Raw genomic sequence first — 17,106 nt, 5'->3', positions numbered from 1 at the left:
AAGAGGGGATGAAAAAGATAAAAACGGAAATAAGAGAATTAAAGCGAGAAGAAGATAAAACTAAGATGGGACTCCAGGAGACCAACAAAACCCAAGAAGAAATGTGGGATGCCATCTCTATGAGTGAGCTTCGACAACGGGAAGCAAATCTGAGGATGAGAGGGATACCAGAAACGCAGAATGAGAATATCAGACAAAAGTTAATAGTAGAGCTGGCGCGGTGGCTGGAACTCCAGGAAGGTGAAGTAGCAAATATGATATCGAACGTCTTCAGAATGAGGGTTAAAACAAACAAAGCGAAGAAATATCCAGGAGACTGCCTCATAATTTTCAAAGATAGGGACATGAGAAATTTGGTCCTTCAAAAAAATAGAGAAAAAAGGCTAATTATAGACGGTAGCTACACAATCATTTTCAAGGACATTCCAATTAGATTATTGAAACGGAGAGACCCCTATAAAGCAATAGTCCAAACTCTCAAAAAGAATAATATAGAATTTAAATGGGAGTTCCCCGAGGGGATCTCCTTTTTTTACAAGAGCAAAAGGCACAGACTGACCAATCCGCAAGAGATAAGTAAATTTCAAAGGAAATACAAAGAGCTGACGGCAGAAGAGGAGGAAGAGGATAAGGGCGCATCAGGAGGAGAAGAGACAAAGAGGAAAAACAGCCAGAGAGACGAGAAACAGGAGGAAGAAGAGGCGAGAGAGGAAGAGGAGGAAGAAGAGGAGGAAGGCATCTAAATACATTTAAGTAAAATAATATGGCTTTAAAAATCTGGAACTGGAATGTGAATGGCTTGAATGAAAAGAAAAAACGCAACAAGGTGGAACAATTTTTAAAGAAGAAAAACTTAGACATAATTTGTCTACAAGAGACCCACATCGCAAGGGGTCACAGAAGGATCCTGATTAATAAGAGATTAGGCAATGAATTTATATCCTCAGATAAAAAGAAGAAGAGAGGAGTGGTAATGTACGTCAAAAGCAAAATAGAAGCCCAACAAATATTCAAAGACGATGAAGGAAGAATGATGGCAATTCAGATCAATTGGCAAGGTGAAAAAATAATAGTGGTCGGGATCTATGCGCCAAATGATAATAAATCCGAATTTTACAAAAAATTGGAGGACAAACTATTAGAATTTGCAGACCAAAAGATAGTTTTGATGGGAGATATGAACGGGGTGGTCTCCTTAGAAATGGATAGACTAAGGAATAACAGCTCAAAAGAAGGGAAGTTACCTAAGTCTTTTTTTGAAATGATAAAGAGCTGTAATCTAATAGACATCTGGAGGCTGAGATACCCACTAAGAAAAGAATTCACATTCTACTCCGACCCAAATGAATCTATGTCCAGAATTGACCAAATTTGGATATCAAATGAGCTGGCACCGAGAATATCCCAGGTAGAAATTCAACCAAGAGTAATCTCAGATCACAGTCCTTTGGAAATAGAAATCAAGAGTTTGGAAGAAAGATCGTTTAGATGGAAAATGAGCGACTACTTATTGGATGATCAAAAGGTAATTGAAGAGGCGAAGAAGAAATTGAAAGAATATTTTGAAGATAATTGGGACAAAGGAACGAAGAAGAGTGTGGTCTGGGACGCAGGCAAGGCGGTGATGAGGGGGTACTTTATCCAACAGAATTCGATTAAAAGAAAGAATAGAGAAAAGGAAAAGAAGGAACTATTAAGACAAATTATGGAAAACGAACAGAAACTGATAAAAGAGCCAAATAATGCCAGAATCAAACAAAGTATTAAAGTGTTGCAAAAGGAGTTCGAAATGATGATAAACAAAGAAGTTGAATGGAATATTAAAAGATTAAGACAAAAGAATTTTGAATTTGCAAATAAAGCAGGGAAGTGGCTGGCATGGCAGACTAAGGAAAGAAAAGAGCGAAATACAATAAACAAAATAGAGGTGGGTGGAGAGGAGATAACCAACCCTAAGGGGATTAGGAAAGGATTTTTGGATTTCTACAAACAACTGTATAGAAGGAAAGAAAAGAACAACACAAGGAAAATAGAAAGATATTTAAAAGAGAAAGAAGTACAGAAGATTCCAACAGAGGCACAAGAGAGACTGAACACCCCAATAAGATTGGAAGAGATAAAAGAGGCAATCAAAAAACTGAAAAATGGAAAAGCCCCGGGACCAGATGGCTTTACAGCAAGGTACTATAAAGAACTAGAGACAACTCTGACACAACCAATGAAAGAAGTGATGAATATGATTTTGAAGGAGAAAGAGATTCCGGAGACGTGGAGAGAAGCACTCATAACATTTATTCCAAAAGACGATGCAGATCTGACGCAAGTCAGAAATTATAGGCCAATCTCCCTATTGAATACGGATTATAAAATCTTCGCAGGGATACTGGCAGAAAGGCTGAAAAAGGTTTTACAAGGAATTATACATGAAGATCAGGCAGGCTTCCTTCCCGGCAGACAGATGAGAGACAATGTGAGAAATATTGTAAATATTATAGAATATCTGTCTGCTAGGAATGAGAAGCAGGCAATGCTAATGTTTGTGGATGCTGAAAAAGCATTTGATAATGTATCATGGGACTTTCTGCTGAAAAACATCGAACAGAGGGATATGGGCAACGATTTTTTCAACGGAGTAAAGGCGATATACACGGAGCAAAGAGCCAGATTGATAGTAAATAGTGTGATTTCAGAAGAAATAAAAATCTCAAAAGGCACTAGACAAGGCTGTCCACTGTCCCCATTGATATTCATCATGGTTCTGGAGGTGTTACTAGACTCAATAAGGAAAAAAGAAAGAATAAAAGGGGTGGCGGTAGGAAAAGACCAACATAAAGTAAGAGCCTTCGCAGATGACTTGGTGCTGACGGCTGAAGATCCGCTGGAGTCAGCTACAGAAATATTGGATGAAATTGAGAAATTTGGAGAGGTAGCGGGGTTCATAATAAATAGGAAGAAAACAAAAATCATGGTTAAAAATATGGAGAAATCAGCGACGGAAGAATTGCAGCAACAAACAGGAATTGAAATCATCAAAAAAGTGAAATACTTAGGAATTTGGCTGACCCCAAAAAATATCGACCTATACCAGAATAACTATACACCGACATGGAATAAAATTAAGAAGGACTTGATAATATGGAATAGACTAAAATTATCCATTTGGGGCAGAATTTCTCTAATTAAGATGTCAGTATTGCCCAAAATGTTATTCCTATTCCAAATGCTACCGATCTTAAAAGGAACGTTGATTTTTAAAGAATGGCAGAGGTTGATCGCAAGATATGTTTGGCAGGGGAAAAAACCAAGAATTAAACATAAATTATTGATAGATGCAAAGGAAAGGGGGGGTTTTGCCCTGCCCGACTTAAAGATATATTATGAGTCAGCATGCTTATGTTGGCTGAAAGAATGGATCAACCTGAAAAACACAAAGCTGTTAGATCTGGAAGGATTCGATAATAGAGCTGGATGGCACGCCCATTTATGGAAGGAGAAGAAAAAGGGTTATAAATCATTTGAAAACCATATCTTTCGGAGAGCCTTGCTGGAGGTATGGGATAGATATAAAAACATTCTGGAAGTCGGAGTCCCACATTGGCTGTCCCCATTAGAGGTGTTGGCAGTTAAAAAAGTTAATATGAGAGACAACTGGGCGACTTATGGAGAATTGGTGAGGAAGGAAGGGGGAAAATGGAGGATAAAACCATACGAGGAAATAAAAGGGCAGGTTTATGATTGGCTACACTACCTCCAAATAAACGAAATGTTTAAGAGGGATGAAAAAGAAAAAGGGTATAGAGAAAGAGAATCCAAATTTCAAATAGAAATAGTGAATAACAACCATAAGGTGATTTCAAAAATGTATAAAATCTTGTTAGAATGGTATACGATGGATGAGGGGGTGAAAGATACGATGATTCAATGGGCCAGAGATTTGGGACAAAACATAGAAATAGATGATTGGTACAAAATATGGAACGAAAACATAAAATTTACAGCCTGTGTCTCCCTAAAAGAGAACTCAATGAAGATGGTGTATAGATGGTACCTGACGCCAGCAAGATTAGCTAGAATGTATAAAATCAGTAATAAATGTTGGAGGTGTGGAGAGAAGGAGGGTACATTCATGCACATGTGGTGGGAGTGCAGCAAAATAAGGGAATTTTGGGGGACTATACACAGTGAACTGAAGAAAATATTAGGATATAATTTTGTTAAAAAACCGGAAATTTTTCTATTAGGAATAACAAGAAGGGATATAATAAGGAAAGACTGTAAATTTTTTCAATATGCTATTACGGCGGCAAGGATGCTGGTGGCCCAGAATTGGAAAGGAAAAGAGGTCCCGACTCTGGAAGACTGGAGGGCTAAACTTATGGATTACGCAGAATTGGACAAATTAACAGGCAAAATAAGATATCAAAAAGATCAGAAATTTTTGGAAAACTGGGGGAAATTTACGGATTATTTGGAAATCGTATGTGAGGAACAGACAACGTTAGTGTGTCTCAAAGAAGCTTTGTGAAAGAGTGAGGAACATTACGCAAAGAGAAACATAGAAAGAATTGTAACGTTTAATGGTAATGTTGAAGCTAAGAAATGTGTAGATAGGATAGAGGGTGCGAAAGATTGTCGGGAAAGTTGAGGGAGGTCTAAACAGAGAAGAGAGATGAGATGTAATGGGATACAAATAAGTTTTTCTTTTTTGTGTTGCTAAAATTCAATAAAAATATATGAAAAAAAAAAAGAAACACTGACTTCCAGGTTTGCAGCATTCAAGTTCAAAGTTGTTCAGGAACTAAGCTGTTTGAAAACCACTGTATACAGATATGGTTGCCATATGTCCAGAATTGTAAGCAGCGTCTGGGCGGAAATTGCTGAAATGTCCGGGAAACTCTGGTCATATGACAGCCCATGTCGCAAGTGTAGATTTCAGCAAACTTCACTTGAAATAGATACGCCCCCCCCGTTCCTTCAAGCCCTCCTCATACGGCTTGGTTTCAGACCCTTGATGATCTTGATTGACTCCTCTGCATCATCTTCATGAAGTTTTCACTTAGCATGTAGCAAGCTGTAAACCTTAAATTTACTTTCCACAGTTGTTCCCATAAAGGAAAGTCAATGTTGTGTCCTACATCTCTGGCCCAGCTTCTCATTGATGATTTCATAATTGCATTCTTTGTGTCCCACTCAAGTAATATTTAGATAATATTTTAACCCTGGAGCCTAATAAATCCCTTTCAAACTGTGAGTTTTGTTCTGCAAATCCATTTTTTAAAATCTAACTTAAATGTTGCATTCAACTGATGGTAACTTGACCAGTCTCCCTCCCACCTAGAGGAAGAAATTCCCTTTATAGGGACCCCACATACAATGAAGCAATACCACACGGCCCTAAACCTAACCTCCCAATACATCAACCTCAGCGGGTAAACATTCGCTCTGCTGTGTCAAAGTTTTACTGGACGTTTGGACAATATTGGCGAGAGCACCTGTAATCTCACAGTCACCACTTCCCCAGAATAAGAATCACTTCCGTCCAAACCAGTAAGTATGTCTGTAATTATGACAATCTGACCAATGCCCAGATGACTTAAGCCCTATATCGGACTCATCTCAGTGGGTTCCCCCCCCAAATATAGAGCATGGTCCAATCCCCTGGACATTCTCAGACTTACAGAAGTCTTTCTCAAGGTCTTGAAGGAATCTGAAAAGGTGATTCCAGCAACACAAAAGGAGATTCCTCCTAAAGATCAGGAAGAACTTTCTGATAGTAAGAGCCAGCAGTGAAAAGGAACTCCCTCAGAAGAGAGAGGACTCTCCTTCATTGGAGGTATTTAAGAAGAAGTTGGATGGCCATCTGTCATGGATGCTTGAAATGAGGTTTTTTCTGCATTGGCGGGGGTTGGACTAGATTCTGAATCTACCATTCTATTATTCACCCTGCTGTGAGTTCTTGAATTGACTTATTTACGAGGGAAATTTTATCCACATTCCATGCGCTGATATGCTTTCAACTCTGTATGAATTATTTGGTGGGCCATGAGAGTGGCACTCTGACTGAAGCTCTTCCCACATTCCAAACACTAAGAAGTTTTCTCTCTTGTATGAATTATTTGATGGGAAGCGAGACTCTGGCTCTGACTGAAGCTCTTCCCACAATCGAAGCACTGATAGGGTTTCTGCCCTGTATGGATTCTGTGATGGGAAGTGAGACTTTGGCTGCGACTGAATCTCTTTCCACAATCCAAGCACTGATACGGTTTCTCCCCAGTATGGATTCTTTGATGGATTATGAGATAGGAGCTTTGACTGAAACTCTTCCCACATTCAAAGCACTGATAGGGTTTCTCCCCTATATGGATTCTTTGATGCAAAATGAGACTGCTGCTTTCACTGAAGCTCTTTCCACATTCCAAGCACTGATGTGGTTTCTCTCCTGTATGAACTTTGTGATGGGAATAGAGACTCCGACTGTGGCTGAAGCTCTTGCCACATTCCAAGCACTGATAGGGTTTCTCCCCGGTATGAATTCTTTGATGGGAAGTGAGATGATCCTTTCGACTGAAGCTCTTTCCACATTCCAAGCACTGAAAGGGTTTCTCTCCTTTATGAAGTTTTTGATGGGAAGTGAGACTCTGCCTGTGACTGAAGCTCTTTTCACATTCCAGGCACTGATAGGGTTTCTCCCCGGTATGAATTCTTTGATGGGAAGTGAGATGTTGTCTGTGACTGAAGCTCTTCCCACATTCTAAGCACTGATAGGATTTCTCCCCTGTATGTATTCTTTGATGCAAAGTGAGAATGTCCTTTCGACTGAAGCTCTTCCCACATTTGAAGCACTGATAGGGTTTCTCCCCTGTATGAATTCTTTGATGGGAATAGAGACACCGACTTTGACGGAAGCTCTTCCCACATTCGAAGCACTGATATGGTTTCTTCCCTGTATGAATTCTTTGATGGGAAGTGAGATTTGAGTTGCAACTGAAGCTCTTCCCACATTCCAGGCACTGAAAGGGTTTCTCCCCTGTATGAATTCTTTGATGCAAAGTGAGACTGTTCTTTTCCCTGAAGCTCTTTCCACATTCCAAGCACTGATAGGGTTTCTCCCCTGTATGAATTCTTTGATGGGAAATGAGACTCTGCCTGTGACTGAAGCTCTTTTCACACTCCAGGCACTGATAGGGTTTCTCCCCCGTATGAATTATTTGATGGGAAGTGAGTTGTGCGCTTTGATTAAAGCTCTTTCCACATTCTAAGCACTGATAGGGTTTCTCCCCTGTATGAATTCTTTGATGGCGAGTGAGATGATGCTTTCGACTGAAGCTCTTTCCACATTCTCTGCAGTGATACAATTTCTCTCCTCTATGAATTATTTCCTGTGAAGTGAGGCTATCCCTCCGAATGAAGCTCTTTCGTTGATGGGAGGTGGACTGGGAGCTCTGGCCGATGTTCTCTCCATACTCTGAATATTTATTTGATTTCTCTGATATGTGGATTCTGTTGTGGTCCCCCTTGTTCTTCCCTTCCCATTCATCACCATCTGCAACGAAGACAGAAGATAATTATTGCCTCAGGAAGAAATGGAGCTCCAGATTATTGAACAAAGATCCCCACCCCTCATCTCACCAAGAGACTTGAGAGTGCTCCGTTTCAGCCTCAAGAGGACAGCCTTGAAGTCTAACTTAACAGCATTCTAGATGTGCAGCATCTTCAACCCCCTAACACTTGAGCATGCCTGAGGGGTGCCTGATTCTCTTGAAACCAGTGGGGCGCCACTGCCTGCATACTGTGACCAGGGTTCAGATGACACAGAAGCATCAAACCCACCACCTGAGCCCTCCCCCAGCAATGCACTGCCATGTTAGGGTAAGTCATGCTAACTCTGCATTGCTGCCCCGGACCCCAACCCCACTCAGAGCGAAGGGGACGTGCTTCACATCCATCATTGAACAAAGTTAATGAATGCTTGTGATAAAGGAAGGACTGAAGTTAGATGTGAGGCCTTACAATAGTTTTCACTGCCTTTGTTGGCTGGTATTAACTGACATACTGCTTGGCTTTTATTTGGGATAGATTTGATTTGGCTCAATCCTGGAATCCACCCCATATGCAAGGTCAGTCATCTCTTTGGTCAATCAAATGCAAACAGAAGCCAAAACAACAAACCTGACAGAAGTTACTTCAACTTCCCTAAAAACGCTCAAGCCCACATTTAAGAAGGCCTGGGTGGTTCAGCCAAGCCCGGAATTTGTTTAAAAAGGCATGACTAGACAAAGAATATTCACAAACAGTTGATGTCCCTCCATTCAGGGCTCACGGTGTGGATGTTAGAATCCCAGATGCTGTTGGTCTTCACCTGCACACTCCCCATCAGCTGTTCCCTCAATCTAAATTTGGTCTACATTTAAACTTTTTTCTAAATATATTTCTTCACTTTGAATCTCCTCTCATTTTCATGAGGAGACCAACTCTGTATACCGTATTTTTCGCTCCATAGGGTTCACCGGACCATAGGGCGCACCTAGTTTGGGGCACCCCAGCCCCAAATAGCAAAGAAACCAAGACAGTGAGCGGGATCCATCCCGCTGGCTGTCTTGGCTTCCTCTTTAGTCGCACGCAAACTCACCAGTGGGGAGAGGCTGCGGGCAGCTTTGGCAGAAGCCAAGACAGCGAGCGGGATGGATCCCGCTTGCTCTCTTGGCTTCGTTTTTAGCTGCGGGGCTGGGGCGGGGGAAGCCTGAGCGACCCCATCCCCCAGAAGAGGCAGCTATCCACAAGCCTTTTGAATGCGGCGGGAGTTCCCGCCGGGCTCCAAAGGCTCGCGGACAGCAGCCTGAAGCCCGGGTGTGCAGCGCCAACCCCCGCTGCGCACCGACCCCTATCGCCCTCCAGGCTTCAGCGACAGCCTGCATTCGCTCCATAGGACGTACAAACATTTCCTCTTCATTTCTGGAGGGGAAAAAGTGCGTCCGATATAGCGAAAAATAAGGATAGTTTAATTGGTAACGTAAGATGGAAAATGACTATTACTTTTGACTAGGAATTCGGCTATGCGAAGTTGAATGTTCTCTGTTCTCCGCTGTTTACCCTTTTTTGTTTCAATTTATACCAATTCATGAACTCAGAACTCATATACTGATCACCAGCGAGGAACGACATGTTATTCCTGCAAATTTATTCTGCAAGTTTTGAGATATACAAATGACATGAGAAGAATGAGTCTATATATTTGTATCATTTATTGCATCCTTGTTTTTAAAAGCATAAAAAGTTGTTCCAAATAGAAAAGATAATGGGGCAACTCACGAAGGCCCCATCTGCAGTCAATCCTGAAATTAGGATCAGGTAGTTTAAGAATTTAGGATCAGCTTCGAGTGCTGCGCGATGGATCAGTGACTTTTTCTGTTGCTCTGTTTTCTCCTATCTCTCCTCCTCCAATTTAAACCAATTCATGAACTAATGATGAACCATATGCTATAGAAATTCCTGCAAATTACTTCTACTAGTTTTGAGAATCATATGAGAAGACTGAGAAGACTCAGTCTACATCTTTGTATTATATATTAGTCTTATATTATCCTTGTTTTTAAAAGAAAAGGAAAAGTTATTCCTAAAAGAAAAGTAAAAGGCGAAACACAGAGGCCCCATCTGCAGTCAATCCTGAAATTAGGATCAGGTAATTTAAAGAATCATGGCTTCTAGTGCTGCGCAACGTATCAGTGAGTTCTCTGACATTCGTAGGGCATTCAGAGCCCAGTACTGGCGCCAATACATCGCGGTGGCCGGGGAGCTGTGACGTATTCCTGGCTCAAATTGCCTGCAGATGTCAAAGGCGCTGGAAGGCAGGTGGAGGAGCCCAAAAAGGTGCCCACCTTCTCAAACTCCATCCGCCTGCCTGCCTCATCCCACCCCAAAGCTGAGCAAGCCCCAATGCCTCTATGGCTCCATCCCTCCATGTCCCCATCTCCCCTCCCCTGGGACTCACCAGATCCCTCGGAGGTCCCTGGGAGGGAACGCTCAGAGGCTGTGAGGAGGGATGCAGGAGACAACCTGACCAGGTCAACTGTCCATCTTCCCCCTTCCATCCTCGCTAGGTTTACAGATTCAGTCTCTTTCATCCTTCCTGAGGAGTCAAGAAGCCACCACAAGCTGCAGGGTCCTGGGAGAGAGGAAGAAGCAAAGGGAGCCTCAGAGGCCCTGCAGGGATTCTCCTGCACTAGATATTCCCCTGCTCCTGAAGAAGCACAAATGGGGCAGCCCCTTCCCAACACAAACCTCATTTGAAACATCTACAGCGATTCCAACTTAAATCTGTTTGCACCTCACCCCACTGCGTAAGGCTGGCATGGTCTGCACACTAGTGACCTGAGAGTGGACCCCATTGAACTCAGTGGGGCTTATGGATAGAACTTGGTGCAAAAACCAGGCACCATCCCGTCCCCAAGCCTGAAAACTGCAACCCCAGAGCAACCCCCAGGTGCCCCCACGTCTCAATGCAAAAGATGACTTAGCAGTTGAGCTGGCTGGGCCCCAAACTTCTTTCTGCTCATCATTCGAGCTGCTGAGAGACCCTAGAAGGTTGGGAATAGGATCTGGCTCCTGCTGTTTCTTAGCCACCTCCTCATTTTCCTTATTAACGCAAAATGGAGTGATTTTTGGTTGTGCTTTCTTTAGAGAAGCTCTCTTTGGAGCAGGGCCCGTGGCACTCGGGGAGAGACCAGAAATTTTGTAACCACTCCAGGTCAACACCATCTTTCCCCTTAATTCCATATCATGTTTCCTTATACCATTTGTAGCAATTAAAGCTTTTCTAACTTTAGTCTGCAGCAACTTCTGTGTCATTCACTTAGTGTTCTGCAGAATGCGGAGGCTAGACTGGTGACTGGGAGTGGCTGCTGGAACCATGTAAGACCGCTCCTAAAGGATCTACATTGGTTCCCAGTATGTTTCCAAGCAGAATTTAAAGTGTTGATGCTGACCTTTAAAGCCCTAAACGGCCTCGGCCCAGGATACCCGAAGGAGCATCTCCACCCCCATTGTTCAGCCTGGACCCTGAGGTCCAGCACCAAGGGCCTTCTGGCGGTTCCCTCAGTGCAAGAAGAGAAGTTACAGGGAAGCAGGCTGAGGGCCTTCTTGGTAGTGGCTCCCTCCCTGTGGAACACACTCCCATCAGATGTCAAGGAGATGAGTAACTATGTAACCTTAAGAAGACACCTGAAGGCAGCCCTGTATATTATATGTGCTGGAAGCCGCCCAGAGTGTCTGGGAAAACCCAGTCAGATGGGCAGCAGGTAAATATTATCATTATTATTATCATTCACACAGGATGCTGATCAGCTTCACCCCAGTGCCTTGCCAGGGCAGGAGGGGCTTGGTCTTCCTAAAAATATTGAGCTGAGCAAGGCTGGATGCAGGTCCTGCACCCAAGAGTGGCACATGCCAGTCTGTGCACTTGCTCTGCTGGGAGGGGGCAGATGTTCATCACAAGGTTGGAAACCAGATCTCACCCGGCCCTAGGGACTCCTCCCAAGAATCCTGGGAGCCAGAATTGGTTCAGGACCCTGAGAGTTGCAAGGAGACAGCTTCAGCCCTGCTGCCCAAAGACTCCAATTCCCAGGGTGGTCACCAATCCCCCCTTCTTGCCAGGGAACTCTGGGAATTGTAGTTGGGTAGATGGTGGGAGAGGGTCTCCCCTCCAGTCTCCACACTTGGGGGCTGTATCTGCCCTCTTTTTGTTGCCCCAAAGACTCCTCCCCAAAAAGGAAGGCAGCATCTTAATCCAAAGGAAGGACAGAGTTGCAGACCTGCTGGACACTCAGCCCCTGACTTGGGGGTCTCCCCCCCCCCATGCATGAGCTGAACGGGGGGCCCCTTGCCTCCTCCCTTGCAGCCCTGGGACCCCCTTCTCCCCGCTGCCCCCCAAGGGGGAAGAGAGAAGAGACTCACCAGATTCCAGGAGGGGCACCGAGGAAGTTTTTGCAAAGCAGAGAGAACAGAGCAGCCTCCTCTTTGCTGGCAGGAAGGGACTGGGCAGGGAGGGGCTTCTGCTGGGGAGGACCTTGCCCTCCCCCGCCCTCCCCTTCCTGTCCTCTCTAGGAATCCAGCTCCGCTCCTTTTAACCCTTGGCAAGCCGAGGGCGCCCAGACCGCCCCTCCCTCCCTCCCTCCCTCCCTCCCTCCCTCCCTCCCTCTCCCTGCCTGCTTCTGCGCTCTAGGGCTGCCCTCCCTTCAACATCTGTACCAAGGACTCTGCATCAAGGCCCCCCCCCCCATCTTAGGCTGACTGACGACAAGGGAGGTGGGGGTTTCTGCATTCTGCCGTGTGCATCTGGATCCCTACTTTGAAATGACGAAAAACCTGAATGTTAAAGCGCCTTTCTTGGAAGCGCCTTCCCTGGGACCCACCGGCAGGGTACATCCTGGAAGTCTCCCCCCCCCCCCCGCACACTCACACACACACACGTTCCTCTTTCCCTGGGAGGCCAAGAGATGCTCCCCTGCCCTGCACCCCCAGGGGCCCCTTTGCGGAAACTGACGTGCATGCCCACCAAAGGGAAGGCGAAGGTGAAGGACCCCTGGACCTTTGTCCGCAGACAGCTCCCCCCCCCTTTCTGCCCCACACCAAACATAACCACAGTTTTGAAAATCCTCCATACTCTGGGCATGTGCAGATTTGGCAGCTTTCTGCAAACCAGAGGCAGGGAAGAAGTGGCCAAAGGAGCACCTTGCAGAAAAGGGGCCTTGTGGGCTGAGGTGCAGGATCCCTGGGGATCCAATACAGGAAGAACTGAACAGGGAAGAATTCCCCCCCCCCCCCATCATAGAGGACATGGCACCCCCTGACTCGCAGAAATAGATAGCCTCCCGGAGGAGCGAGCAAGGGAGGCTGATGGGCAGAGAGGACAAAAAGATGAAGATGCAGTGATGGGGAAGGGAGGGGCCCCCCAAAAGGGTCCTTACTGGGCCCCGGATCTATGCAATGGGTTGCAAGACTCCCAGATGGTCATCTACTCCAACACTTTGCAATTCAGGGTTCTTTTCTCCAACATGAGTCTCGAACCCGCAACCCTGAGGTGAAGAGCCTCATGCTCTGCCCACTGAGCTATCCCACCTATCGCCCCTTCAATATGTCATCACCCCCAAAGGGTCCTGGGCCCCTGGGAATTGGCTCCTATGTATGCCCTTTTCCCAGGGTGGGAGCCCAGCAGAGTGTTGCCAAGTCATGTCCTGAATCTAGCGGATCTCACAGCGGGATCCGGATCCCTCCCGGTGCCTTGCCCACTTTCTCCCTGAGCTGGAATCCCCAAGTGGGGAGGCCAGGTAAGGGTTAAAGGGAGCGGGAGACCCCAGCTGCCTAGAGCGGCCTGGGAAATGCCCCTCTTCCCTTCCCACACCTCCTCTAGTCTCCTCTTTCCGCTTGTCTTGTGTTATGTACTGAGTCGAACAGGATCCAAACTGCAGCAGTCTGATTGGTCCTAGAACAATAGAATCCAAAAGGCAGCGGTCTGATTGGTCCTAGAACAATAGGATTCAGAATGCAGCAGTCTGATTCGTCCTAGAACAATGCAGCAGTATGATTGGTTGGCAGGAACCACCCAATCATGCTCCAGATTGAAGTGAATCCACAACCTGATAGGCTTACAGTAGAATTCCGGAATTAGCCAATCATGTGCAGCCCATTGTGTAAATAATGTATATAAAGCAGATACTTTGAGGGGACATTCATTCATTCCTCCTCACCACTATGAGCTGAATAAAGAGCATGAAATCACTTTGCGACTCAAGTATATTTCATCTTGGGAGCCCTCTGGGGCGGTGGTCCCTTTATTCGAAGGGGAGGCCCTGGTGCGACGGGGGGGGGTCGCAGAGGGGGCTGTTGGGGGGCTGAGGGATGACTGGGAGGATCCCCTGGGTGGCTGGAGGGAAGGGAAGACATGGGACCCAAGGCCTCTGAGGTCCCAGCATCCCCCACCCATTAACGACCCCCCTGTGGGGCAGCGGGCTCTTTGGGGGGCTCAAAAGTGGGCACCCCTTGAGAAGGGGGGGGACGCCAAGTGGGTAAAGAGGGTGAACACCCATCTTTGGCAGATACTTTCCTTGCGACCCTTGCATTGCAGGGGTGAGGTGTGTGTTGGACTATGCAGAGCAAACCTGTGTAGATTTACTCAAAAGGAAGCCCCGGTGGGGAGAAAGATTGAATTGGTGTCACCAAAAAAAAAAAAACAAACCTTAAAAATGGAGCTCCTGTTGGGGAGGGGGAACCCCTTTGGGGCTTTTCTAGGGGCAGCAGAATGTTTTGGGCAGGAGAATCCCTGCAGGGCCTCTGAGGCTCCCTTTGCTTCTTCCTCCCTCCCAGGAACCTGCATCTTCTGAGCTCCTCAGGAAGGACCAAAGCGGCTGAACCTGCAGACCTAGCAAGGATGGAAGGAGGAAGATGGACAGTTGACCTTATCAGACTGCCTCCTGCATCCCTCCCCAAAACCTCTGGGCATTTTCTCCCAGGACACTCAGAGACATCTGGTGAGTTCCTACGGAGTGGAGATAGGGACACAGAAGGATCGATAGATGGATGGTGAAGAGGAAAACCTTCTCCCAGGCTTTTGAATGTTAGGTGTGATACGGAGGGGGGGGCATGTCTTCTTCACCTTCTTCTTCGCTACAATATATCAATTTATTTCCAATTGTCAATGTCAAAAGGGACTAAAATCTATAAAATTCATTTAAAATCAACGTGCCGGTTTGCTCAATTTCTCTAGGACTCCATTACACCTCCCCTGTCCAGCATAATCCCTCAAGCAAGGTGTCAAGACCCAAATCCTGTCAAATCGCTCTGATCAGCCTTTCCTCCAGGCAATGTCAGGTGCCAGACTATGCATATTTTAGACCATTGTTTTCTCATCCCCAGGAAGTGTTTATCTGTACATATCTCCAGCTCTGCATATTCCCCCCTCCCTCCTCCATATGTTAATCTGTGTAACCCAACCTCCCTTTAATATATTCATGATGTAATCTGTGTAACCAAACCTCTCTTTAATGTATTCATGACGTGTTTTGCACTGTATTCTGGGACATGGAGGGAGTTTCAAAAGTTCATGTCATCCCTTTCTCACTGTTCAATCTCGCCTTGAACCTGTTGCGCAATAAACTTGGATCTTCTGCAGTTTGCTCCTGTGCCCGGCTGAGCTCATTTTCCTCCGCAGGGACCCACGGACTTAGTCCGATGAGCTGGGTGGCAGAGCAGCCTCACACCCAGATTTTAGCCGTAACAGGTGCTATTTCCACTGCAGGACTCCTGGCTTAGTTGCTAATCTCCCCTTCTTAGGTATGGTTCCTGACCATGTGGTTGCAGACCAAATCCATGTGGTCTTGGAGGAAGCTGATTTCCCAGATCCATTTTAATTGGATTTGGCACAGAAACTGCTTTGGTTGCCCTGTAGGATGACCTCTGTTGGGACAGAGACAGCAGAAATGGGTCCCTACTAATTCTCCTTTAACCTCTCAGCGGCTTTCGATTCCATCTGCCATGGTATCTTTCTGGAGCAGCTGTTTGAGTTAGGGGTGGGTGACCCCGTTTTGTGGCGGTTCCCATTTGACTTGGCTGGATGTTTCCAGAGGGTGTTGATGTTACGATAATGAAGCAATGCAGCTGCAAAGTCCTTTTTTTAAAAAAATAATTTTTTTTATTAAACCTTTCCATAAAATCTCCAATCATACAAAATTCCACATCACATATTTTAACTTATTGGACCTCCCTCAACTTCTCTGACAATCATTCGTAGTTAAATTTCTATCTTCACATTCCTTAATTTTGATATTGCCTTTGAATACAATATTTCTGTCCTCATTTACATTCTTGCAATATTCCTTAATTTTTCACAAAGCTTCTTTAAAACACACTAGCGTTGTATGTTCCTCACATACAGTTTTCAAATATTCTCTAAATTTCCCCCAGTCCTCTAAAAACTTATGGTCCCTTTGGAATCTGATTTTTCCAGTTAGTTTATCCAGTTCTGCATAGTCTGTTAATTTTGTTCTCCATTCTTCCACGGTCGGTACTTCTTCTTGTTTCCATTTTTGAGCCATCAATGTTCTCGCTGCTGTTGTTGCGTACTGAAAAAGTTTACAGTCCCTCTTATTTATGTCCGTTCTAGTTATTCCCAGCAGGAAGGTTTCTGGTTTCTTAACAAAGCTATATTTCAGCATTTTCTTTAACTCATTATATATCATTTCCCAGAACCCCTTTACTTTCTTACATTCCCACCACATATGCATAAGTCCTAGCTTGAAGTGTAAACATGATAGGAATGTTGGGACTGCTGTGGGAACAGAGGGGCAGTCATTTCTCAGTGCGCAGCACCGGAATTACCTCACAGTGTAATATGAGCTGTACAGGATGTACAGGGTGTGTTTGTTACAACACTGCTGGAGTATGGAGAGAGCAGTCACATATTCTGTAACGCTGCAAAGACAGAAATAAAAGCATGTAAATACGTTTCTGTCTATCTGTTTCCCCTGGCTGGGGGAGGCAGGAAAGAGGGGTGTGTTCTTCTCACGTTTGAGAAGAATCGCCGATCGAGACCTTGCCTGCGTCTGCTGGGGAATGCAGCCAGGGAGGTCAGAAGAGAATCAAGCCGGGGTGCCTGGACTGCTGCCAGCTTCTTATGAGAAGGGCTTGAATCCCAACAGTTCCTTGGAGAGCATTCTTCTGCCCTGTGGAGCCTTCAACGTGTGGATCCTTCAGGGTTCAATTCTATCCCCTATGCTGTTTAACTTCTACATGATCCTACTAAGTGGGGTTATCCAGAGGCTTGGAGTACGTTGCAAGCAATATGCTGATGACACTCGGCTCTATTTCTCCTTTTATATCTACAGGTGAAGCAGTAGCTGTGCTACACCATTTGTCCTGCCTTGGTAATGGACTAGATGAGAGCCAGCAAACAAGCTCAATTCAGATAGGACTGAGGCCCAGTTTATGGGTGGTTCCTTAGACCAGATGGCTAGGAGGTTGCCTGCTCTTGATGGAGTTACACTCCCTCTGAAAGAGTGGGTATGTTGCTTGGGGGGGGGGACTTCTGCATCCATTGCTGTCCTTTGAGTGGCATGG

General features: G+C 45.3%; 1 protein-coding gene across 1 annotated transcript in view; it reads right to left on the bottom strand.

The window, feature by feature from the left end:
* LOC309364385 (uncharacterized protein) overlaps nt 1–17,106 on the bottom strand; it is a 111,187-nt gene that overhangs the window by 72,618 nt on the left and 21,463 nt on the right. Inside the window, exon 6 of the mRNA XM_081901554.1 lies at nt 9,989–10,162. Within this exon, the coding sequence (XP_081757680.1) occupies nt 9,989–10,162 (174 nt within the window). The remainder of the gene's footprint in view (nt 1–9,988; nt 10,163–17,106) is intronic.

The sequence above is a fragment of the Podarcis melisellensis genome (assembly GCF_964234715.1).
Source record: "Podarcis melisellensis genome assembly, chromosome: 2".
Classification (NCBI taxonomy): Eukaryota; Metazoa; Chordata; class Lepidosauria; order Squamata; family Lacertidae; genus Podarcis; species Podarcis melisellensis.
The sequence above is the reverse complement of the archived record's forward strand: the minus strand, read 5'-3'. Positions and strand labels throughout refer to the sequence as shown.